Raw genomic sequence first — 25,471 nt, forward strand, 5'->3', positions numbered from 1 at the left:
GTCTAACAAGAAGCCACACTGAACACATCCCCAAAAAATGACGATTACAGACTTCTTTGCTCGCTTTGAGAAGAAGCACCAGGTGTTGTTTATCTTTATCATCTTCACCATGAACAACGGGTTTGCGTGGCTCATGTTCGAGCCTGTCGCCGATTGGCTGAAGACAAATGTGCATGGAATGACGAGCCGGTCGCTGCAGCTGCTGTCCTCGTGGCAGCCACTTGTCTTCCTCTGTATGTTCATTCCTATCATGAAGCTGGTGACGAGGTATGACGGGCTGCGTCTCGCTGTGCGCATCGGCACTGCTGCTGAGGTTGCGGGCGCTGCTTTCAAGCTCGTTGGCGCCTTTGCGCACAAGTCCACATTTGGTCTGGTCATGCTCAACATTGGCCAGATCTTCAGTGGTGTCGGCTCTCCAGTCGCCACAGGCGCTGTTTCGGCGCTGTCAGCCACGTGGTTCGAGCCGGAGGAGCGCACGCGTGCCACCGCAGCCGCGGTGCTATTCAACAGTGTGGGTAACTCGCTGTGCTACATCTTTATCCCCACGCTAACGAAGAAGCTGTCTTTTTCGGCTGTGACCGTCTACGAGCTGCTGATGGCTGCCATTGGTCTGAGTCTAGCCTGGGTGATCATGCCGCAGGAGCCGGAGTCGGCGGAGATATGCTTGGAGACGAAGGAGCAGACTACGCTGCAGCACAACGCCGCGTCAGAGTCAAAGAGCGATGGGGATGTTGTGGTTCACTCCAAGGAGCACATATCGTTGGTGACGCAGCTGCGCTCGCTCTGGTCCATTCCGTCGTGCGTGTGCCTGCTGGTTGTGTACGCGTGGCTGAGCGGCGGCTTCTCAGCATGGATCTCGCTCTTCGCTGACACCTACTCCAAGTTCTACTCGGAGGAGTTCATCGGCATCATGAGCTTCTTCGGCATGATCGCCTACGTGGCGGGAGGTATCGCCTCCTCTTATGTGGTGGACCTGTATTTCTCGCGTCAAATGAAGTACGTCATCTTCATCTGCATCACCATGAACATGCTGTGCAACCTCATCTTCATAGCCTGCACGCCGAACGACAAGAGCTACTCTCTGTGGAACCTGGGTCAGTCGTTCATCGTCTTTTCCACGGCGCTCTGCGGCTTCTGGAATGGCGCCGCGGCGCCGCTCTTCTACGAGCTGGTAGCAGAGATTTCGTTTCCCGTGGAGGAAGGCGTTAGTGGCATTTGTATCTCTGTCATGGAGAACGTTGGCGCCCTCGTGTTTTACCAGGTTGTCTCCCGCTTCTTCACCGGCCAGTCAATGAGCGTGGCGTACTCGTTTGGCATGACAGTCGCCGTGGCACTGACGGCCGCCGTGAAGCAGCGCTACAACCGTTCCTACCATGCCTACCTACTCCAGAACGCCGAGGAAGACTGTTAGAGGAAATAAGGAGGGGAAAAGAGCTACTGATTCGCGCTCCGCTCTCGTCATCGATTTCACTTCTCGACCTCTTCGTATTCGTCTCTCCCGTCTCGGGGGTATATCGGTGTCGTTGCTGGCTTGTCTTTCTCGAAGGATACAGTGATTTCTAGGTGATACTAGAAGTGCATGTCTCTCTCCCTCTCTGTACGGGGTCGCGAAGCGGGGCGCGTGTGCGCAGGCAATCTTCGGACGCACATACTTGTGTAGTCGTGCCGTGTGCCGCCGAAGAGGCGACAAATGGAAAGGCAGCACACCCATTCGCGTCCATCTCCACACACACACACATATATATACAACATGCACTCATAGCGGTGGGCTGTCGACTCTTATCTTTCACGTGTCTTTTTTTCGCTGCTTTCGTGATTATGTGTGTATAAGCGTGTTTGCATTATCTATATATTATCATCTTGTCTCCACCGACCAACGGACTCCGCTCTCTCCAACTTAGAGAGATGCCAATGCAATGTTTTTGTGCGTGCATGTCTGTCTCTGTGTATGTGTGTGTGTGTGTGGTATGCAAGAGGGTAAAAGAAGGACCCCTCTCCACAGCACAGACACACGCATGCGGTGGCGAGTGAGGGAGTATGATGCGTTAGGATGTTTTTGTCTTGTTTTTCCTTTCCCAGAGTGATGCGTCTCTTTTTACTTTCTGCTGCTGGTGGCTCATGTGGGTGCGGCGCTCATGGCATTCTACGATTTGCTTTAGTGTTGGCTGTCAACGGTGAAGATGTGCGTGTGTGTGTGTGGCTGTGGCACGTTCCTCTTCCCTGTATGTGGCGCAGGCTTCGTTGCTGTGTCGCACGCTTTTGGGGTGTGCGTTTTATCCTCATGCTGCCCTCCCCTTTTTCCACAGTACATGGTATCTGCCCTCGTAGTGAGCAGCTTCCGTGCTGCTCGATACGTCTGGAAGGTGGTGGGTAAGGAAAAAATGCTCAAACCATGAGGATGTCGTCGTCTTCACCATGGACTTTCACTCCCTACGAAACGTTACAAGCCGTCAGCACGTTTGCCGCTGATACTCCAATGAATGCGTGTGGGTATGTGCTGAGGTAGAGGTGTCAATGAATGCTGTGTTCTTTTTCAGGCCTCGTGCCCGCTCGTCTCCTTCATGTGTACTTTCTCTGTTGTTTGATCCATGTCATAGGTGGATAAGAGAGGACGTCCAGTGCCAGTAGAGTGGGTGGCAGAATAGTGCGAAAAAAATAGGAAACAAAAGGAAGCGGTGTGGGCGAGACTGTAGTAGTCCAGTATGATATATGACGCGAGACCTTTGTGCGTTCTGGTGCCTCTACCCACGCCGTCTGCATGCATTGTATCAGGCTGATATGCAGATGTGCGAGTCTGCAGTCTGCTCTCTTTTTGTTGCTATTTCTTCTGCGCGCCTTCGGATCGCTTGCTCCTCTATCAATGAATGCTCCCTCTCCCCGCCTCATCCTCGCACAGGGTGAACAGGCGCACAGTGCGCAGTGGACAGTAAGCGGGTTTCACAGGCTGTCACAGCCCTTCCTTGTACACCGTTTGAGACTCCCGCCTCTCCAACTCCACGGCCGCACCTTGCGACAACGAAGGTTCTCTGTGAACGGAGCACTTCCTCCGGACGGCACTCAGTGACTGTAGCTGTCGCCCTTCCCCTCTCCTGCTACTCTTTCAATGATACAATGCGCACATGTATCTCACACTCCATTGTTAGACTGTCACCAGTACGGCTTGTGCTGCCCTTTCATCACCGCCTACTCCGAACTAAGCTACCCTCCCCTCCCCCCTCCACATTGCCCTCCATCGCTATCTTCTGCTTCTGCCAACGCTTTACGCACATCTGGGTTTCTCTCGTCTTTTGGGCGCAAGGAAAGGATAGTCGTGAGGGGCAAAGGGCGCCTCGTGGCGAGAGCGGCTGGCATACACTCCTTTCTCTCTTGTCGCTGGATCGGCAACTGGGCGACTGCGCTGCCTCCATCCCCTTGAAACACTTGCACACACGCACACACATTTTCATAGAGCCTTTCTCCCTTTCAGGAGCGTAGAGATATGGATGTCAAGTACGGCAACTGGAAAACTGCCAGGCCGCGCGCCCATCTGATGATCATTTTCCTGTTCATTATAACCGACCTCGTGAGCATCATGTGCTACATCCTGTACCTGCTGCCGTTACGGGAATACTACGGTGTGTATGGCTCCAACGCGTACATTGCCTTCAGCTGCTTAGGTACTTCGATCTTTGTGGGAGTGAGTGCGCCGCTCATCTACTGGCCTTATGCACACGGCAATGAGATGTCGCCCGTGTCGCGGCGTAATGCGCTGTGCCTGGGCATAATCATTTCCTTTCTCGCTCATGACTTCCCAATGGCGTGGCTGGAGCTGTGGCTGGTCACCACGTTTGGCTGGACAGAATTGCTCCAGGCTATTTCTTTGTTCCTCACTCTTTTGTGCTTCATCATCGGCTTCCTCGTCACCTGGGTGGCCTACTCGTGGAAACTGAGCAAGATGCTGCAAATCCGGTACGGCAACGCGGCCCCCAGTCAATCAGCCGTCCCCGCTGCTCAGCTTGCACGAAGCTCATCACGCGCCTACCGCATTTGAGAGGGAGAACGCATGCCACGCATCCCTTAACGAAGGATGCAGCTTCGCCTTTAGACTGGGGCGGTCTCATCCCTTTTTTCTCCCGATTGTCGCGTGCACGGTCTCTTGCCCCCCCCCCCTCACCCTCTTCCGCCTTCACACTTCAATGGCTGTTCGTCAGAGTGTCTGGTGGCGAACTCCCCCTGTGCGCAGATGTCTCCTCTTACCGTAGATGTCGCTAGATGCGTGCGCGTTTTGTGTTGTTACCACTGCTGCTCCTCTCGAGGGGCATCGAGTACAGGGGCTGAGGGCTTGGCTGTGCGTGTGCCTCCGCCCACCCTCTTCTTCAAGGCCCTCTCTGCATTGTGTGTGTGTGTCGGTGCGCGCCTCCTCACCTCTCCCTTGCGCACTGCGTCGACCATTTACTACAATCAAGGAGGGAAACGATAACAAGAGTCACTCGAGATTCGAGGAGGAGCAAGGCTGGTCCTCACAGGCCTCTTTTCCCACTCCCCAATAGAGGAAGCTCAGTGCGACAAGAACTGCGACAAACTCCCTACTGCACGGCCACAGTAAAGTGGCTCCAACTCCTCCTCACTGCGGGAAGTGCCGCCTTCGACGCGCTCACTACTTGTCTGCGGCTGGCTGGCGCTTTTGTACACTGCCACCATGGCGCTCTCTTCTCTCCCGTCTTCCCCCCTCTCGGCCATCGCTCACTCTCGTCGCTGTGCTGTTGTTTGCTGTTTTTCTGCTTTGCCTGGAGGGTAGTGGCGCCGCTGTACAGAGCAGCCCCAAGTCTCGTCTCTCCTGCTTTTCGAAGCAGCACTGCAGCAGCAGCTGCTACTGCTGACGCCGCAGTTGCAAGCGTCCTCTCAGCCGCCACACCGCGTGTTACGGCAGCAGTAGACCAACGCTCTGTCTCTCCCCTTTTTTGCTTCGTTCGGTGCCATGTTTCGTATTAGCTTGATTTGCTTCCCCAAGGCGGGATGCGAGGAGATCACGCGCCAGGCGCGTCGCGTAGTGCTCAAGCCACAGGAATACTTCGCGCAGCACCGCATGCAGGTATGGCAGATGCGGTTCAAGGAAATGGGACCTCCCTTCTCGCGTGTCTGGGTGGCGCTCGGGGGAAAGATGCGCCGCCGTCGCATTGGCCGGCAAATAGATGTGAAGGACATGCGCTACTACTGGCGCCCCATCGAGCCGCAGTACCAGCGCCTGTATATGTCGCGCCTTCGTATGAAGGACCGCTCGAACAAGCGCGTGCAACCGATGCGTCTGCGAGCGACCAACATAGACATCGGTCACGCCTCCTCGCTGAAGGAATGGGAGCGTTCTAGCGACCGAAAGTACGGCGCCGCCCTCGCGCCTCCCAAAAAACGCGACTTTGAGTTTCGCGTCTTCTGAGGTGCGGCTGTTCACATATGTTTGTCGTGTTTTTTGTTTGGCATTGGCGCACTCTCTACCGGTGGCCGTCAGGTTGGGTGCGTCCCCTGCTTTTTGTCTCCTCTCTCCCTGTGTGCACCCCTCCCTCTTCGCGTATCCTCAGCCTCTGCGACGTCCCCCCCTCCTTTTCGCGTGTGTAGGTGTAAATGGAGGTCAAGAAGCATGAGAGTGGGAGAGAGAGATTCTCGAGAAGGAAGCGCTGGACTCTGTTGTTGTTTCTATTGTGGAAGTAAACATGGGCGTTGAAATAGGATATATTGGTGCACATAGGGTTGCCCAAATGGGGCGTGATCTGTTCGTTGCTGAAGAGTGCTATGGTGTGTCTCTCCGTCTCAAGCTCTGCGGAGGACCATACCCACTCCCCATGTCCCTCTCCCAAGCAGCTTTGTTCTCCACACCGGCGCCAATGCAGAAGATTCCGTCCCCCTCCGTCTCACTTTTCGCGGTTGTCTTGGAGCTCTTCCCTGACAATCGCTGGCCTGTCGAAGTGAAGCGCACGGAAGGTACACACCGCGCTGCTGTGCGTTTCCCTTCCTCTCCGCACCCCCCCTGTTTCTCCGTCCTCAAACCACCTTCCTCTCCCTCACCTCGGCTCACACACAGACGTATATATATATATATACCTCATTCACTGCAGTGCCCTGTTCTTCCTCAAGCGTGCGTGTGCAGCAACTCGAACCCACTGCTGCAGAGTCGAAGGCTTTTGCTCGTTGCGGAACTACCTACACACCTGCGCGCACGCGCTCCATTCTCCCTTTCCTTCTAGCGTGGTGTCACTGGTCCGTTGCCGCGATGATGGAGAGCCCCCGTTCGCTATCCGGACGCGAAGAGGTACGCGTCTTCCAGAGCACGCTCGACAAGCGGACTGTGACGACGACTGTCTTCGCTCAGCCTTCGTTCTACATGGGCCTGGGCAGTGCCTTGGTGATGGTGCTGACACAGCGCTTCCCAGAGGAGCTCATGCTCCGCAAGCACCTTACCATGTCGTACAACGGCATCCGTGCTCCATCGCTGCTTGCCATTCCGTTCTGCGCTATCAGCGGTATGTACTTCTCCATTGCCAGCGTTATCACTGCTGCTCCCACGCCGCTTCTAGGTCATCTGTTCGGGTACGGGGTGAGTGTAGGTGTTGGCCTCACCATGTTGTGGTTGCGGCGCGTCTCGTGGTACTACCCTCTCCTTGGCATCATGTATTTGTCCTTTGGTAGTCTCCACCACTATCGCAAGATGATGGTGTACGGTGACAACGCCCCTATCTTTTACTGGTCGGACTTTGGCGAGATCTACCGTGACAGAAAAGCGCGTCGCCTGGAGAAGAAGCGGTGCACCGAAGAGAAGAAGGCCGTGGTGCAGCAAGAGCGCGCAATCGAGTAGTAACGATGGAAGCGGTGCCGGCGAGCCCACGCATCTGCCGCACCGACGCGCGCTTGTGAATACCGCTTTTTCTCCTCTCACCTCTTATCATGCCTGTCTGTCTCTATGCGGTACCGGCGACACAGTTATGACCACGTCGGCAGTGCCACGTACCGTGTTACCATCCCCCCATCCGCCTGGACACTAACACGCGAATAACGAAGCGAAAGCATAGGCACACTAGCTAGCGCTCTCGCCCCCCTCCCACTCACCCACACCACGCACGCACACACCTGAAGCACACGAGGCCAGAGGCGCACCCAACAACAGCAGCTGTGCAGGGAAGGAAGGTGTCCAACTGATGGTTAAACAGTCACAGCCGCGCCCCCTCCTTGTTCTCCTTTACGTGGCACGTGCTTTGTAGCCTCAACAGGACCCTCTATCGCTCTCCCTCCTCCGCCCCCGCCTCTCGCTCACCCCTCCCTCTATTCCTTCCGCTCTGTCTGTCTGCCACAGCACCTCACGCGTGTCGAGCCCAGCCAACGCGCACTTTCGACTTTTTGATCGTGGCGTAGTCACAGCGCCGGCACACACAAACACACCCAGCTCCATTTCGACGGCACCCGAAGTGATCAAGCGAGGCATACATTCACGTGCAGCCTCCTGAAGCTTGCCTCTCTCCCGTTCCTGCCTAGGGCGGGTGTGTATGGGCACAACACAGTCGCCATACACATACCCACATACATGCACACACACGCACACAGAGAACGAACCGCTCGCAGCAATGCCGTCGAATGCTGAGCTCTATATATACTACTGTCGGCGCTCTGCATGCCACCCCAATAGCGCGGTGAAGCGCTACCTCGACAACACAGCCAGCAACCCGCTCGAGGTGGTGGATGTCTCGGCGAACTACTTGGGCTCGCGCGGCCTCGTTCCTGTCTTGGACCTCGTCAAAAACACCAAGACCGTGCACACGTTGGATTTGAGCAACAACATGATGGAGCTAGAGCATGTGGAGCACCTGGCGTACTGTCTTGCCCTCCACCCGTGCATGCGGACAGTGCGCCTGTGCAACGACGGGTTGCATGACGGCCACGTCGACGCGCTGCTGCAGCTGCTGGCGGAAAACGCGTCCATTGAACACGTGTCTGTAGAGGGCAACAACTTGACGGCGGCTTCGGTGCAGGCTATTGCACGGGCGCTGGAAAAGAGCAAGGCGGTGCGGGCGCAGCGCCGCCGCAAGGAGGAGGAACACGACTCCTATCTGAAGAGCTACGTACCCCGTGCGCGTCTATCCTTTCAAGCGCGCCTCTCCGACCATATATCGACTGCAGAGTCCGGCGGCTACATCCACTACGCGACGTGGTGGAGGAACCCGCAGTACAGCGTGAAGGTCTCTCGCCCGTCGCGCGTGTCGTTTGTGCTGGAGTGCGCCCATGCCGAGGCCGCTAATCAGGTAGGAATGCTGCTGATGCGTCACGACGGCGTGCACCGCGTTGTGGAAATCCTCGCTGATACCCTTGTCGTGGAAAGCTCCATCGAAGATCAGCGGTGCGCTATGGAGGCCCACCTTCGCATGGATGAGTCGTACGTTGTGATGCCCTTCTCCTTTAACGTGGGCCGCGCCGTGGACTTTACGCTGATCGCCACCCTTCGCAACGACCACACTGCACAGGAGGAGGGCTGGATCACGGTAGAGCGGCTCAATACGCGGTACGACTGGTGCACGCGAACGGTGGAAGCGGCCTGGACGAACGACAACGCCGGCGGAGGTCCGGACTGCCCTTCCTGGCGGCGCAACGACATGTACCACCTCACGTGCGCGAACGCCGCCGCTGCTCCGGGGCAGCCGTCGCCGCCGTCCTTCATGGCCACGGTGCACATACTGCTCATGAAGGAGACTGATCCGTACGAGAACGATAGTCGGGCAATTGGGTTGGACGTCGTCAGCTACGACGTCCACAACGCGACTGCTCCGCCGCTGCTATGTACCCCGGAAGTCGTGCGCGCGTCCCACTCGCATCAGCGGAAGACCTTTATTTCGCTGCAGTTCAGCATGCCTGTTGCAGAGCTGGACGTGTTCGTTGTCCCGAGTACGGTAGAGGCGAGGCAGACGGGGACGTACAGCATCACTGTTTTCAGCTCGGTGTCAGTCGACTTCACGAGGTCGGTGTTCCCGCACGGGTGGCGCTATCGCACCCTGGCTGGCCAGTGGGATGCCGACTGCTGTGGTGGGTGTCGTCAGCTGTATCCGTCGTGGAAGAACAACCCTGCCACGGAGGTGTGCGTCGAGGATGCCGCGAAGTCTCTCGTGGCATGCGTTGAGGTGCACGCTGCGGAAGCAACGACGGCGGCGCAGAGTTCGGAGGAGAAGGTGGCTACTGCAGCCGCCAAAGAAACACCAGCAGCGATGGAAAGGAAGGCAGAGCTGGAGGAGTTGCGTCAACGCCACCGCAGCTCGAAGCGAGAAGTCTGCGTCGCCGTGCTGAGCTGTAGCCCGCCGTCGTACCCTGAGTTGGCTGTCTCGGCGCTGTCGGAAAAGTCAGCGATGGCGACAGCCACCGATATTCAGCAGCCCGTCTTCGTCGTACCAATGCTCCGCCACGCCGCTGAGACGGGCGCCTACACTTTGGAGCTCTTCTCCTCTTCTTCCTTTGTCGTCTGCGGGGCAACACAGTCGCTCGCCGTACGACAGCGAGAGGCACAGTTGGCCGCCTACTCCGCCGAAAACGGGCGGCGCGCGGCACAGCAAAACGCAGAGCAGCAGGCGTGTCGCGGTGGCGCCGACATGCCCGCCCTCCGTGAGGAGAGACGGGCAATATTGGGCAAGCTCTACACGACTGACCTGCCGTTTGTCGACCGCGAGTTTCCGCGCGGCACATCGTCTCTGTTTCTGGACCCGGCTGGTGCCCCGCCGCTAAGCTTTCCGGCGGTGACGCAGTGGAGGCGCGCGCCGGAGCTGAAGGTCTCGCTCCACGCGCGTGGAGGCGACACGACGTTCATGAGCCCGCCCTCGCCCTACGGCTCCCGCCACTGGTTCGCCTCACTGCTGAACTCGGTGGCGGCCAAGCCAGGATGGCTATCTCGTGTCTTTGTGGACTACTTCAGGGAGGCCGGGTTTGCGCAGTTTGCCTTCTACAAGCAGAACAAGTGGGTCGGTGTGACGGTGGACGACTACCTGCTCGTGGATAACCTAGGCGCGCTGGTGTATGGCCACGGCGCCGCTGCCGACGACGCGCTCTTTCCGTTGGCCGAAAAGGCGTACGCGAAGCTCCATCGGTGCTATGAGGCTATGGAGCTGAAGGTGTCCCCACAGCAGTCGCTACTGGAGCTGCTGCAGCAGGGGCTTATGGACGTGTCGGGAGGCTACTGCTCCACGATGCGAGTGAGGCCCGCAGACGGCTCCGAACTGCCGGAGAAAGAGCGGGAGGCGCTTTGGCGCCAGCTCAAGGCTGGTGTAAGCCACTCCGTGCTCTGCACTTTGATGTTGAGCAGTCGCAGCACCGGCGCACGGGAACGCTCGCGTGTCGGTCTTCTGCCAGATCGTCTCTACGGTGTCATGGACGCCCGCTTTGTAGAGCAGCAGCGAGTGGTGAAGGTCCGCAATTTCGACTCTCGCAATGACGCCGACACGACGTGGCGGGGGAAGTGGGCGGAGAAGAGTTCGCTATGGACGGAGACGCTGCTTGAGGTACTCCAGTACCGTCCTGACGAGGACGCCATGTGGATGCACTTTGACGAGGTGCTCTACTACTTCACGCACTTACTCGTGACAGAGGTGTGCGCGCACACGGCCACCATCTCCGGCAGCTTCGCCGAGTCCACCGCCAACGACCCCGACGATGCCGACCTTTCACTGCGTAATCCACAGTACGCACTCACGGTGACGCGAACATCTGAAACGGCGGCGGTCACGGCGCCAATCGAGGTGCATGTTGGAGTGCACCGCCGCGATCCTCGCCTCGATATCACGCGCGACAAGCACACCACTGCCACGTTCAAAACGGCGATTGGCTTTGCTGTGCTGGCGACGGAAGACAACTCCCGGCGCGTCTGCCGCATTGCAGACAAGCAGCTGTTGCAGCTCGTCACCCCTAACCGGCAGCGGGACGCCTACTGCACGCTACAACTCACCGCTGATGAGCTTTGCACGCAGCGCATCACTGTCATGCCGTTCCGCGAACACACTTGCGACCCCGACACGCTCTACTGCATCTCCGCGAGCTGCAGCGGCCCCGCTACGGTGCGCATCGCGCACGTCACCCCCAACGCCACCACCACCGTGGCAGGGCAATGGGACTCAAACGCTGGCACTCCTGACTCGCCGCTCTGGCGCAACAACCCGCAGTTCTTTCTCTCTCCCGTGGATGCGATGGAGGTGACAATAACGCTGCGCACGGCTCATCCGACATCTGGCGTGCGCGGCTTCACTGTTCACAGCACGCAGCGGTGTAGCAGCTTCCTTACCTTTGAACCCGCCACAGTGGTGGCGAGCGCCGCTGCAGAAGCGGTAGAGGCGGTGCCGATGTGCGTGGTGCGTCTGGCTGGCATGAGGGAACGGCGTGGAATGCCATATGTGGTGGTCCCGTACTCCTCCGACGGAGCCGAGGACTTTAGCGTGGAGGTGACTGCCAATCGTTCAGTGCAGCTTCGACCGATTGACCCGCGACTTGACTGGCATAGGGTGCGGCAGAACGTGTCGATCAGCGCTGAGAAAGGCAATGCCGGCGGCAGTCTCGCATTTCCGTCGTGGCGCTTCAACACTCAGATGGCCCTCACGTTCCCCGTGGAGCGCGAGGGCCGTCTTTTCATATCTGCTCGACGCCTCCGCTCCGCCGACCCACGCGTGAAGGTGGGCGTGGTGCTGATGCGGTCCGGCAGCACCGTGAGCGGCGGCTATCGCCGCCTCCTCGCTTACGCAGAGGCGGACATCGTCGCGCGGTCATCGGAAAAGGCTGGCGGAGAGGCTACTTTGGCCACGGAGGTGAACCTCCCTGCCGGGCGAGACGCGCTGGTGCTGTTGGTCCACGCAGACCAACCGTACAAGGAGGCCGAGGTGGAGCTGAGCGTCTACTCGGCAGCCACTGTGGAGGTGCAACCAGTAGTGGAGTGGACGAAGGTGTTGTGGGAGGAAGGAAGTTGGGAGCTTGGTACCACCGCCGGCGGAAGCCGCACCCACTTCGCGAACTGGATCAACAACCCCTTCTACGGCCTCTCGGTAATTCGAAGTACCAAAGTTGTCGTCCTCCTCGTGCAGTACCCCCGCGACCGCGAGCACCCCAAGGTGCGGCGGTACGGTCAGAAGAAGGCGTTTCTGCCACCTCCGATAGAGTTCAAGGAGCGATGCACCGCCATCGAACTGAGTATCGTCAAGTACGACAAGGACCTTTCAGAGGTGGCAAGTGTGAATGCGGGAACCGCGGTGGAGGCGTACCTGGTAACGGAGCTGCTGCCTGATCAGCCGTACCTCCTCGTGCCGTGCACCAGCGAACCGCAGCACGACGGGGACTTCAAACTCTTCGTCTTTGCCGATCACCCCATTGACCTCTTTGAGGCCGAGAAGCCGCGGCTGCCGTACGTCTAGCGCCAACTTTCTATGGCGAAGCGTGTGCGGCGCCAGCATCCGAAGAGAAAGCACACAGGGACGTGCGGGCGGGGTGGTATGCGCTGTGGGTAAAGCAAGTGAGGTGAGCGTGTTGGTACCTGGGCGCTACGATGCTGCCTCTCCCTTCCCGTGTCCCCGCTTCGCTGCCTGTCGTGACATGTAAACGAATCACCTTTTTGTTCTCCCTTTGACTGCGTGGCTCATGCGGCCTGTAATGCTGTTGCACTGCCTTGTACGGCCTCCCTATCCTGTGCGCTTGCTGCGTGTGGGTGAGCGGCCAAGCACCGCTGACCACCTCTATTATCATAGTGGCCACGAAAGCAATACGACCCTTCGGCGTCTACATCGGGCGTGTGATGGGAAGGGGGCGAAGAGAAGAAGCGAGGTGATGATGAGTGGAAATGAAACACATGAGGCCGCTGTGTTTGCCCCCCCCCCACTTCTCCTCTACCTCCGCTGACACACAGGCACATACACAGACATGCAATGCGATCGATGGGCAGGGATGCATGCACGCGCACCCGCTCGTAGAGATGTACATACTGGACTACGGTCTTTCCTTAATGTTGCGGGCCGCGGCCGCGATGTGTTTTCTGTCATGTCCCGCCCAAGAGTGTGGCGGCACGGCCTGCCCCTTCCCACAAACAGTTCGAGAGATAGGAAGACACGACGCACGGCAGATGTGCGCGAACTCACGCGCACACGCAATGGCCACGGGTGGTGTGCTTTACACCACTGTGAAAGAGACGGTGAAGAAGACTGAGCACCACCGGGCGTTGAACCTGTGATGCGGAGAGCGGAGGTTGGCCAGCAGCCCAGTACCGTTATGTGACCCATCGCTGTGGTCGTAAGGGCTGGTGCTACAGCATCGTATCAGGACCTCCAACGACATTACCCCTGCTCCTCTTACATGAGAGTATGTGAGTGATGGCTGTCTCCAGCTACCTCCTCGTCATTCGCCCACCTGCACGAACCTTGTCTTCCCCCCCCCCTCATTTTCACTGTTCTCTCCGTTGTACGTTTTGTTCGCTTCGCCTTCTCGTGCGTGTGTGGTGCAACGGTGAAGATGGCCAGCAGCAGCAGCAGCAGCATCGGCGAATAGACCACAAATCCATAGACGGAGAGACACGAAAAAAAAGCATTAAAGCAGGTCCACGACCGAACAGCAGCGCGGCATTTGTGTTGCCGCGTCTCTCTCCACCATCGCGCCACCATCGCGTAGGCCCTTTACATAGACATGCAGTCACAGCACACATACATAGACGCATACACATCTATCTAAGCCCCGCCCCTGCGCTCGCCTTTTCACTCCCTTCATTGCCAACCGTAATTTATTCCGCACAGTAGCGATGTTGCGCCGCGGCGTGCGTGCGTTGGAAAAGTTGGTGATTGTCGAGTCGCCCAACAAGGTCATAAAGGTGGAGGGGCTGCTGAGCGACCCAAAGGTAATACCGGACTGGTCGTTCAGCAACAGCAAGCTCCGTGCCATCAGCACTGGCGCGGAGAAGGCGATTGCTATGGCTACAACAGGGCACTTCATGTCTCTGAAGGAGCTGACGTGGTCTCCGCAGCCGTCCAGCCCCGCTTCGGGTGTCACAGCAGCGGACTTCCCTGCCAACGGCCTTGTCGTCAGCTTCTCGCTTGAATGGGAGCTGATCCCTGGGCGGCGCATCCAGGACACGGTATCGCACTACATCGAGGAGAAGGCGGATAACCTGACGGAGATCATCGTCGCGACCGATCCCGATCGTGAAGGAGAGCTGATCGCGGTGCACGCGCAGAATCTGATTCGACGCATGTTTCCACAGCTCAACGTCCCTTTCACGCGAGCGTACATGCACAGCATCACCGCCGAGGGAATCCGCCGCGCCATGGAAGAGCGGCGCGAGGCGTTTGACTACAACCTCGCCAACGCTGCAGAGGCGCGGCACGCAATGGACCGCATCTTCGGCTTTCTTGGAAGCTCGGTGGTACGCTACGCCAACCCGCAGATGCGCTCCATCGGGCGAGTGCAAACACCAGCGCTCATCCTGATCAACGACCGGGAGGACAAGATTAAGTCGTACCTCGACTCTCACGCCTCCACGTTCGAGATTCAGGCAGTGTGCTATTTCACCTCGAAGCACAACCGGCGCTTCTCCCAGATGGTGAAAGTGACGCCGGGGCGCAAGGGCGGCGCCGCGCCGGTGAACTGGAGCGACAAGGCAACTGTCGAGCAGCGTTGCGAGCAGTGGGCGCTGAGCTCGGCCACCCACTTTAGCGTCTCACCCGGCGCGAAGCCGCAGGAGACCGTGACACCCCCACCGAAGCCGTTTACCATGGCCACGCTCATCGCCAGGGCGAACCGGCAGCTGCACTACTCCAGCGATATGGTCAGCTCGTGCCTACAGGACTTGTTTCAGATGGGCTACATCACCTACCCGCGCACGGACAGCACCCGCATCGACGAGTCGATTCTTCCCTCCATATACGCGGCCGTGCGCAGGGAACACGGCAAACGACTTCTGCAGGAGCAGGATGGTCCGTCCAAGCCAGGCTCGCGTCGCTCCACTGCACAGAAGGAAGCGGCGGACGCCAACGTTGAGGACGCGCATGAAGCGATCCGGCCCACCAGCATTGACACTACCGTCGAGGAGCTCGGTGCTGTATCCACCCCGATGAAGCACATTTACGACCTGGTGCGCCGCAACACAATGGCAGTTCACATGATCCCGATGAAGACGGAGCGGATTGTGGTGCTGGTGATGTGCAGGGCTGCCAACGGCGAGGAGGTGGAGTTTGAGCTGCAGGGCAAGCACGTCGTGGAGCCGGGCTGGTCAGCTGCCTTCCGCGGTAGCAAAGGCACAGTGACACCAGTGACAGAGACGGATCAGGATGTGGAAGCAGTGGAAGACGGCGGGGTCGTTGTGCCGAGCATCTCCGACGACGAGTTCAAGGCGATCATGGACGTTGCTGCCCACCGCGGAGGCGGAACAGGAGTCAAGAAAGGCAGCATGCAGCTGGAGTCAGCGCAAGTCGCGGAGAACCGACCGAGCCCACCGCTGCCGTTCTCGGAGGGGGGTTTGATTGAACAGCTCAAGAACAACGGCGTGGGGCGGCCGAGCACGTACCCGATGATCGTCAAGACGCTACTCGCACGCAACTACATTACGGTCAACAAGGGACGGTGCGAGACCACCCCGGTAGGGCGCATGCTGGTGGACACCTCCCGAGCCACGTTCCCCTCCATCGTCGACATCGGCTTCACCTCCGCGTTTGAGAAGAAGCTTGACCGCATCGCAAAGCCGGGTAGTGCGAAAGAGTGGGCGCTGCCGCCGAACGTGTCGGACGCGGACTACGTGCTCTCATCCTTCATCTCCAACTTCTTGAACTACGTGACGGAAGCGACCAAGGCACACCGAGTCGCCATCGCAACGCGCTCCTTGACCTTGCAGCAGGAGAAGAGAGCGGCGAGCGCCATGCCGATGTCGCCGACAGACTTCCAGGCGAACCTGGAGAAGGAGGCGAAGCGAGTGGTGACGCAGGTGCCGGACCTGGTGGATAACATGAAGAGCTACCGCACTTTCACGGCCCTCCAGAACAGTCTGAACGACTACCTACGGCGCAACTTCCCGCCCTCGGCGGCAGCGATGATGCCTGCTTCATCCTCGGGAACCGCTCGCAGCTACGGCAGGAGCAGCAGCAGTTCCACAAAGAAAAAGGGGTCATACGGAGCGACCTACAAGGCTGACAAGAAGACACCGCGTCGCTTCCGTACAAAGCTGAAGAAGCCAAAGAAGTAGCGCATGAGCCCCCGCACCTGAGTCATCCTCTACCCCCTCCCTTCGCTTCGCTCTCTCTAGGCGGCGCCCCCCCCCGCTGCGATGACAAATGTAGGAGGGGTGGAATGAGCATGATGGCGCCGCAACCGAAGTCTTCATCCCTGTGTTTAGCTGAAGCGCTCGTGTGTCCTTTGTTGGGTGTGTTTCCTTGCTAAAAGAGGTTGGAGTGCACAAGTGGCAATGTACGCACGCTTGTTAACCTCTCCATCCCCCACCCCACTCCGCCGCCGAAGACGTGCTGCTGAGATGCGTGAATGTGGGGAAGAGAGAGATGGCGGAGATGTGCGTGTGCGCATCTGCGGTACTGCCGACTCTGATACGAGAGCTACAGCGCACTCAAGCCGGTGGCTATGCATCTGCTCTCGCTCTTCTGCTTCTTTGAGCACGTGCTGTCACGCGCATGTTCGGCGGCCTCGCCACCCCCTCTCCCCCTTCAACATCTTACATCTCTCCCTCTCCCACCTTCACCTGTCTCTTCCCCGCACCCCACCCCACCCCCTCTCGATTTATTTTGCCTCTTCGACGCGCACGACGCGGCAGCCCATTATCACTTAGTTTCGGGTAGAAGGGGAGTACGCCGGTTTGTAGAGGCCCTTCTCTTTTCCCCTACCCCACCCCCACCACCCCATATCCTCCATCACTGCAGCACAGCTCTTTGTGTGCACGAGTTTGCTCGAGTGCTCGGAGGCGGTGGTGTTTGAGCGGCTGTTTCTGACGCAGACACATCTCTTGTCACCATCGAAGTCAGCTGTTGAAGACACGAGCATCGTGATATCTCCCTATCCCCCTGGATCGCTCACCGCCTTACAGACCGGTGGGGTCACACACACACACACACACACTCACCAGTACTCGTGCATGCATACATCACAGTAGTGACACTCACTGGATAGTCTTCATTCGACTGTGATAATTTTCCTTTTTGCCTTTTGTTGTACTATTCTTTTCTCCTTTTCTCACGCACCGACAAGCCTCCGCATCCTTCTCCACCCTCACCCGCGCGCGTGCTTGCTTGTTGTGCTACTCTCTTATAGCAACTGCCGTTGCTGCCGCCCCCTTCCTCCCCTGTCCTCCGCCACGCTCAACTCGTATTTTCGATCACCTCGTGCGTATCTACTCTTCTGTGTCTGTCGGTTTGTGTCTATGGCTTCTCAAGCGCCTCCTTCCCTCATCAACGTTTTCCTTTCTTATCTAAGCCTCTCCCCCACACTCCCTCCAGTGCCCATTCACACTTTGGCGACGTGTGGCCGCGATTGCCTCAGAGTGTGTGAACGTCCCCCCCTCTCTCCCACACCCCTCTTGTATATAACGAAACACATAAACACGTCATCACACACGCACAGACTGCAGGCGGATATACATCCCTGTCACCCTCTCCTCACCGCCATTTGACCTTCGCACTGTTCCTCCTTCGGGTTCCCCATTTGTTCCTTCGAGTTTTGGCTTCGGTGTTGCGTTTCGGTTTGCGCGTCGGTCCCTGTGCCCTCGGCCATCTACGCTAGTCCCCCTCCCTCTCCCCGTCTGTGCGTGCGCGCGTTTTTCAACCCGCCTGCGCCACTCCGAAGTTTTCCCTTTGCTCGATCTCCTCATTGGCTCCTCCCCTTTCGCTCTCTCGTTTTCCCGTCCCGCCTCCTGTGCTCGCTTGTGCTTGCGCACTCTATCGCTTTGTGTCGTACGCCCTTGGTCGGCTGCAACCGCCGTTCTCCGCTCCTCCGGCTCGCCGTTTCCTCCGCTCTGCAGTGCCGCGATCGCAATAAATAGGACAGGATCGGTTGAACGTGTTCCTTCGTCTTTATCTCCATCTCTCTCGCTTCAGCTCTTCTGCTGCATTTTTCACCCGGCACCTCTTTAGGTGTGTAGGTGGGTGTTTCACTTCGCTAGCCCCCCCCCATTGTAGGCCCGTTGCACCTTACCTCCTGGTGCCTCTCACTTCTTCTGTCCGTGCGTGTTTCTCTGCGTATCCAGCGTGTGCTAGCGCGTCTGTCGCTGCCAACGTTGCCCCGCCCCCATCCCCACCCTGTATCTTTCCTCCCTCTCCCTCGCAGGCTCATTGCGCATCCAGCACGTCAAAGTGGCGCACGTGGGCACGCACACGCTTCTATGCGATTGTGCGCCCCCTAAGGCACACATACCGACGCCTTTCGCGCTGGCTGTACCCCTGCGCAGGAGCACACAAGCACAGGGATGCAAAGAGGAACGGAGAAGAAGACGTCCAGCGACGTGGATGTCGAGTCGGTCTTCATGGCGTTGTCGCCGAGTGCCAGCGAAAAGGAGATGGTGCACGGCGCAAGCGCTGCTTCGGGTCTTCACTGCTTCAAGGACGCTCTGCGCATTGAACTTCCCAACATTTGCAGCGAGCAATGCGCGACACCTTCGAGCCCAGCAAACGGCACTGGAAGCGGCTCTCCTGAAACGGCGATATACCACCCCTCTGAGATAGCCTTTAGCCGCGAAATAGAGGAGTGCACACCACTCTCGATCGAGGAAGACAACGCGCGTCAGTCCGCAGTGGCGCTACTGCAGGCCGGCATCTTGCAAAAACCCGCCGGCGGCTCAAGCGGGCGAGGGACCAGTAGAAGACTGCCATCGTTCATTCCAACCTTCAGCAACCTCGAGCCCGTCGATGCGATGCGCAAGTCGCCCGTAAGTCTCTTCACGAACATCAGGCGCAAGAATATATGCAGAATGTCCATTTCGGCTGGCACCTTGCAGCGTGAGATGTCGATTGAGGCTGACCGCACCAGTGGCGGGGAGCCGGACGGCGTGATTCCGTGCTCGGGGGCGGTCAACCGCAGCAGCAGAAGCTTCGAGCTGCACCCCACCCTGACAGCTGTGATTGGGCGTGGTGCCTCTAGCGCTCCGTCCTCGCCGGAGCGGCAGCAGCGGTGCGGTTCTACCTTCACCTCCCCGGCCCCCTCACAACCCATCTCATCTATCTCGCTCGCTGATAAGGAGTCGGAGGAAAGCGGCGACAGCTCTGAACAAGGCATCGAGATGGACCGCGTGCTCCGTGACGCCTCCAAGATTCGTGGTCTGCGACTGACATGGCTTCTGTACATGTTGATCATGATGGTCATCATCCTCTTCGGGCTGGTGCTAGTGCAGATCACCTACGAAACAAGCCGCATGCTAACGCGATCTGCCACGGAGGCAGTACAGGCCGAGGCGGCATCCTTGCTCAACAGCGTGGGCATGCAGCAGTACGCTCTGGATAAGCTCTTCGAGGTGATGTACGAAACGAAAATCACGGGCTTCTTCTCTGAAACTGTCACCCACGACACCGTGCGGGATATCATCTGTTCCAGCCTCTACCGCGCTCCCATCGCGTTCGCCATGTACGACGAAACTGGCAAGCTGCAGTGGAAGACAGTGTGCAAGCAGTACAGCCTCATTGGCACGCCGGCCGAGCTCCCCCAAACGGTAGAGCCGAGCATCGCTTTTATGCGCATAGTCGACTACGGCGAGTTGGTGCTCGCCTACCGCACCTTCTACAGCGACGAAGGCGCTGAGACCTATGTAATGATGACAGAGAAGGAAACGCTGGGCCGCACCCTCGTGAACAACGACATGGCCAACTACAGCACCGCCACGCTGCAGTCCCTCACGGCCGCTTTCTTTCTGCCGAAATGGAACACGACGCAACTAACGATGCTCTTTCATACCTTAACGAAAGAGGCGCGTTCCTACGCAAGCACACCCACGTCGCCGAGCGCGGCAGCGCTGACGGCCACCTTCGAATCACTCTGCCACCCGGACTCACCGTATGTTTGGCACACCGTGCTGGTGCCTCGGAAAACGTCGGAGCGTGTGAAGTCGCTCATCAGCGTTGCCGACTGGTTAGAGACCACGACACACCCTATCCCGACCCCCCATTTCGAGTACAAGCAGGCGTGGGGCCAGCTGTCGAAGGCGAATCTCTGCTGCGTGAAGTGCATGAGCATTGGAGGCGAAAAGTGCGCCTTCGACAACCCGACAAACGTTTGGTTCCTCGTCGACTACACGATGGCCCATCTCGAGTCTATTCAGACCACTGTGGCAATCGTGGGAGCGCTGAGCGTCATGGCGGTGGTGATCTTTAGTGTTATCATGTTCCTCGTGTACATCAGCATCACCGTACCGGTGAACTACCTCCGTTACCAGCTCATGCGAGCCGTCGGGTCGAACGAGAAGGTGACGCCGTGGCAGCGAAAGATTGTGCGCTGGACGTACCGCCTGTGGCTCGGCGACCTCACGTCGATTGCGCGGTCGATTTACATTCTGAGCCTGTGCTTTCGCCTTAACAAGAAGTACGTGCCGGACCATGTCTTGCGCAACCACGCGAAGCAGCTCTACATGCGACGCCGCAAGTTCAACTTTCTGGAAGAGGCGGACTTAAAGGAAGACACAATGCTGGAGCAAGACACGGACTCCGACAACGAGGCGGAGTCGCCGCTTATTGGTGGGAAGACCGACCTGCCACCCTCCGACAAGCGCTTTCTCTGGCACCTGTCCGTGACGCGCGACAAGGATCAAGCGGATCACACAGCGTCCGAAAGCGGGGTGGAGGCGAGGATCTCTGACGGCGCGACTTTCGCAGAGGCCTCGCCCCTTTACGCGTCGCGACGGCAGCTGCCCACCACCTCGTACGAGGTGGTGGTGCCCTGCGGAAGAGCGGCACCAGCGCCGCGCGGGGCTGGATTGCCGCGTGACGCCCCCTTCAACGTGAAGGCTTACGGCGAGCTGGACGACACGGTGGCGATGCAGGAGGCGTCCACGATGGCCGCCGCCTTCATGACCATTCAGAGCAGCAACGACATCATGAGCATTCGCCGCGAGTATGAGACCACCGTCTTGTGCATCCACATCCCGAGTGTCGAGCTAGCCTACCTGATCAACTACTCCGGTGCAGCTCACCAACACCGCCGCCTCATGCGAGTCCTGCTGCACCGCATTCGGCGGCACAAGGGAGCGTTGTTTCACTGCTCCGGTGACTGCCTGGGCGCCGTATGGAACGCATTCGAAGGCTGTCCAAACCATGCCGAGTGCGCAGCAGTGTGCGCGCAGGAGATTGCTAACGCCGTTGCACCATACCGGAGCGACGGTCTGCATGTCGGCATGGTGTTGCACCAGGGCACACTCGTGTGTGGCACGGTCGAGTACTCGAAGACGGCCTTCGTGACAGCTTTCGGCGACGGTCCGCGTGAGGCGCTAGCTGTGGCGGAGCTCGCTGCCGCCGTCAAAACCCTCAACGTTCTCGTCACTGAGCCGGTCAAGCAGGCGCTCTCGGGCTTGTACGACTGCAACATCGTCGACGTCATCAAGCTCCCCAATTCGGCCCACCCGCTGCTGCTCTTCGAGCTGAGTGGCAGCCGCACCCCAGAGAGATCACTGAACGATACGCACCTGCAGATGCCCACACAGGCGGAGTTTTCTATAGACTACGCGCGCGCCTTTGCCCAGTTCCGCAACCACGAGTTCAGCAAAGCGCTGCAGGGCATTCAGAAGCTCCGCACACACACCAGCAGTCGCAACGTGCATCTGCTGCGCCGGCTGGAGCGCTTGTGTCTCTTCTATTCCGCCCAGCCTGCCGCTCTCCCGCGTCCCTACCACCGCGCCTTCCCGGTGTGGGTCAACTACGAGGCCATCGCGCAGGCAGGGCTGCACAACGACCCACATTTGACGACTTCGCAGACTGAAAGCTTGACGACCCACAACATAAACAGAGGTTTTGTGTACCAGGAGGTGCCGGTGCTGCGCAACGACATGGACTGCATCCGCGACTTCAAGCAGGAGCTGCAGGCAAACATGCGCCGATTAGTTTCGCCGCAACGGACGACGCGCCACCGCCTCTCGCCCACCTTAGACAACTCTTCGACATCCACGCACGACAACCTACACGCCTCCCTGCCAATACGGTCCACGCCATTGCCGATGCCTGTGAGTGCCGGGATACTGTTGGAGATCAGTGGAGACCTCTCCGAGTCACTCTCGGCAGCCACGTCTGCGAAGCCTCGCTACGTCGACACTCAAGCAAATGTTGCAGAGATGAGCCTCCCGCCTCTACGGCCGACACCGGTGGTAACGATAGCGCCACCTTGCTCCATCGCAGGGCCACCGTTGGTGGCCGCATCGACATCGGCACCGGTGGTATGCGAGGAAGCGAAGGGCCGCAATGACCCGGAGCGGGCGAGCCCTGAGGTGTTGTCTCCACAAGGCATGCCCTTTCCGTCGAGGCACTCGGCCGTGGCGCACAGCGTCACGAGTCTTCCGCCCGTGGCGTTGGCGGGCACCCCCGACCTCGTCAACGCCTCTGCTGTCCTGCTGCAGAGCGCCGCCACGCACACCGACTCCATCAGCAGCTTCGCGCAAGCAGACGTCGCGAGCTGCTCTATAATTCAATCCGCTGGCCTCTCCTTTCAGGAGACGGGCGGTATGCGCGGTCTCTGCGTAAGCAACGAAACACTGCCAGTGACGATCAAGGCCAAGAACGGGACAACGTACCTGCGAAGTACACGTATCCTGGGCAAGGGCTCCTTTGGCTGCGTGTACCTTGGAATGGATGCCCACTCGGGGCGGCTAGTTGCCATCAAGTTCCTCCCGCTGCCAAGTGACGAGTCAGGGATGGAGGTGATAGAGGCGGAGGTGCTCATACTACAGCGGGTCAACGACACCCACGTGGTGCAGCTGCTCTCCTACGCGTTTGATGGAGACACCATTGTCATTTTCATGGAGTGCATGCTGGCAGGGTCGCTGCAGAACATGATCGCCGCCTTCCGCACCATCCCCAGCACCACCGCTCGTGTCTTCATGCGCGACGTTCTGCGTGGACTGAGCAAGCTGCACTCCATGGGCGTCATTCATCGCGACATGAAGCCGCAGAATGTGCTGCTCAGCTTCGCAGGCAACTGCAAGATTTCCGACTTTGGCGCTTCCGCGTGGCTCCAGGAGCTGGCGCGCAAAGAGTCGAAGGGAGAGGTGTGCGGCACCCCCGTCTACCTCGCCCCAGAGGCAGCGCGCGGCAGCCCGGAGAAAGAGAGCGACATTTGGAGCTGCGGCATCATGTTCTTGCAGATGATCACTGGCCAGCTGCCGTACTCGCCCGAGCAGCTTGGCTTGGGTGCCGCCGCGCTTGTGTACCAGATCGGTAGCGGCATCGCGCAGCCGAATGTACCCGACGATCTCGACGTGCTGGACGCGGAGTTTGTGCGCGCCTGCCTGGACAACGACCCTAGCAAGCGCACCTCCGCTGCGGGTCTTCTGCAATTGGCTCTCTTCACCGTATAATGGCAGGCAATGGTGAAACGACAAGGCGGCGCCACCTCCCTGCTGCCCATGGATGCACGCCTGTATGCGTGGTGCGTGGTTGCGTAAGCGCCGTTCTCTCTTCGTCCCCCTCAGCGCCCGCTCCATCCATGGCGTTGTTCTTCGAATGTGTCTCATGTGACTGGGTGTAGCGGTGGTTGTGTAGTGTATTCGAGGCTAGATGGCGGGGCAGACCATGCTGCTGTCCTGCTTCGCGGATGCCTTGTATCTCTTCATGTAGTTGAGCATGTAAACCAGACGCTGCCTGTGTGTCATGTGCTCCTTACACACGCACACGATCAAGCAGGGGGAAGCACATGATGGCTTGTTAAAAGGTTTGCCCTCCGACTTGGTTTCCGTGCTCACGAAGGAAAGTGTCGGCATCTCCCTCCCTCTCTCTCGACGTGTGGGATGGCGTGGGGGCCTTTGTTTCTCTTCGCCCTTTTCCCTTGATGTGCCTTTCAGTAGGTTTTGCGTGTGTTGGCACGCGTGAATACATAGCTAAGCGTGTGCCTGGGCGTGTGCTCCAGTGGGTGAAAGAGTGGGCTGCCTGCACCCTCTGTCCGCGTGCCCATCATGCACACATGCCCACGCCACGCACACCTTATTTCTTCTCCTTAGCGTTTCATTGTGTATGCGAGTGTTCCCCTTTCGTGTGATCGTGCACGTGTGTGCAAGCGTGTAAGAGAGAAGGACGGAGGGATAGAGAGCATGCGGCCCCACCTCCCCCCCCATTACCCTCCGTCCTTCTCTAGGATCTTTGTTGCAGTCGTAGCCTCCGTATCGCTGGTGTTGTTTTTCTTTTACCACATGTGCAGATGGATGTGTTTGTTCCGCCTTTACTATTCTTTCGATGCCCCGTCCTTCCGACTCGAATGCGCAGAGCTGCCATGGCACGCTGTGCAATGCCGCGGCTTGAAGCAACGGAGAGGGAGAAGCATGGCATACAGGCAAGTGCGGAGAGTCTCAGAGAGCGCTCTGACCTGCGGCCGGCCAACTTCCTCCTTGAAGCCGTCCGGCATTCACCTCGACCACCACCACCCACTGTTAACCGCACGGCAGACGCCACCGCCTCCGCCCTGGAGCACGACCCTGAACGCAGTACGCATGCGAAGAAGGGCAAGAAGCGTCCATTGGACGCATGGTCCGATTCAACAACGGATGACTCGTCCTAGGCGACCAGGGTGTAGCCGTGGTGCAGCAGAGGGCAGGCGAAATGCGGCTGTGCGTGCGTGTATACTTGCTGGCGTGTTCGTGGTGGAATATGGACGTGCAAAAAAATAGTTGCTGCTGCAATGGCAGCCATGGAATGACGAGGGACACCCCTATCCCTGCCAGATGCAGAGCCACCTCTGCTGGTGGCAGCGTCAAGCGCCTACGGCATAGGAAAGTCAGAGCGATGTGTTGCCACTAATGTCAGAGGTGAGACTCTGGATAGCATTGTCCTGCATCAACCTGCGACAGCGAGCAGGTGTGTGGCCACCCATGTGATGGGCAGAGTGCCAGCGTGGCTCGAGCGTCTCTCACCCCCGGCCCTCACACGGCTTGCTGGTGTGGGGAGTCGGACCCACCCCTAGGGATGCGCCAGGTGTGGCGACCACCACAATGGGAACGGCTGTGAGGCGACCTGTAGAGCCGGAGGGTGGATCGTGTGCGAGGAAGGGGGACCGTGCTCTCCGATGAATGAGTCGGCGCATTTCGGCAGCGCGGTTGTACCGCTGCTACGCACCACGGGATGCGGGCCTGTGACAGGTCAGGCATCGGGACGTTCGACCTTACGTTATATGACGGAGAAATCGAGCTGCTGACGCAGAAAGCATCCCACAGCTGCAAGGACGACCTCTTCGACTGTTGCACCCATCACTAGTATCGCGAGTAGGCGTGCACGTGGTGCTGCCTCTTCTCCTGCGGCTCACCTGCGTGCGTGCGTGCTCTGGTATTCTCAGTTTTTATGTT

The 25,471-nt window shown here is 58.7% G+C and overlaps 7 protein-coding genes across 7 annotated transcripts; all 7 read left to right on the forward strand.

The window, feature by feature from the left end:
* Window positions 1-37: 37 nt before the first annotated feature.
* Window positions 38-1,411, forward strand: LMXM_21_0080 (conserved hypothetical protein; the record flags this gene model as incomplete). The annotated part of the gene is made up of 1 exon (XM_003875198.1): window positions 38-1,411. The coding sequence occupies one exon, from the start codon at window positions 38-40 to the stop codon at window positions 1,409-1,411; it is 1,374 nt and encodes a 457-aa protein (XP_003875247.1).
* A 2,067-nt stretch (window positions 1,412-3,478) lies between these two features.
* Window positions 3,479-4,030, forward strand: LMXM_21_0090 (conserved hypothetical protein; the record flags this gene model as incomplete). The annotated part of the gene is made up of 1 exon (XM_003875199.1): window positions 3,479-4,030. One exon carries the CDS (start codon window positions 3,479-3,481, stop codon window positions 4,028-4,030), a length of 552 nt encoding a protein of 183 aa, XP_003875248.1.
* Window positions 4,031-4,957: 927 nt separating this feature from the next.
* Window positions 4,958-5,413, forward strand: LMXM_21_0100 (conserved hypothetical protein; the record flags this gene model as incomplete). Its single annotated transcript, XM_003875200.1, has 1 exon — window positions 4,958-5,413. The coding sequence occupies one exon, from the start codon at window positions 4,958-4,960 to the stop codon at window positions 5,411-5,413; it is 456 nt and encodes a 151-aa protein (XP_003875249.1).
* An 831-nt stretch (window positions 5,414-6,244) lies between these two features.
* LMXM_21_0110 (conserved hypothetical protein) lies at window positions 6,245-6,826 on the forward strand (the record flags this gene model as incomplete). The annotated part of the gene is made up of 1 exon (XM_003875201.1): window positions 6,245-6,826. One exon carries the CDS (start codon window positions 6,245-6,247, stop codon window positions 6,824-6,826), a length of 582 nt encoding a protein of 193 aa, XP_003875250.1.
* A 685-nt stretch (window positions 6,827-7,511) lies between these two features.
* On the forward strand, window positions 7,512-12,392 carry LMXM_21_0120 (putative calpain; the record flags this gene model as incomplete). Its single annotated transcript, XM_003875202.1, has 1 exon — window positions 7,512-12,392. One exon carries the CDS (start codon window positions 7,512-7,514, stop codon window positions 12,390-12,392), a length of 4,881 nt encoding a protein of 1,626 aa, XP_003875251.1.
* A 1,370-nt stretch (window positions 12,393-13,762) lies between these two features.
* On the forward strand, window positions 13,763-16,195 carry LMXM_21_0125 (DNA topoisomerase 1A; the record flags this gene model as incomplete). Its single annotated transcript, XM_003875203.1, has 1 exon — window positions 13,763-16,195. One exon carries the CDS (start codon window positions 13,763-13,765, stop codon window positions 16,193-16,195), a length of 2,433 nt encoding a protein of 810 aa, XP_003875252.1.
* Window positions 16,196-18,418: 2,223 nt separating this feature from the next.
* On the forward strand, window positions 18,419-23,497 carry LMXM_21_0130 (putative protein kinase; the record flags this gene model as incomplete). Its single annotated transcript, XM_003875204.1, has 1 exon — window positions 18,419-23,497. One exon carries the CDS (start codon window positions 18,419-18,421, stop codon window positions 23,495-23,497), a length of 5,079 nt encoding a protein of 1,692 aa, XP_003875253.1.
* Between the last annotated feature and the right edge of the window lie 1,974 nt (window positions 23,498-25,471).

Source organism: Leishmania mexicana, chromosome 21 (genome assembly GCF_000234665.1).
Source record: "Leishmania mexicana MHOM/GT/2001/U1103 complete genome, chromosome 21".
Classification (NCBI taxonomy): Eukaryota; Euglenozoa; class Kinetoplastea; order Trypanosomatida; family Trypanosomatidae; genus Leishmania; species Leishmania mexicana.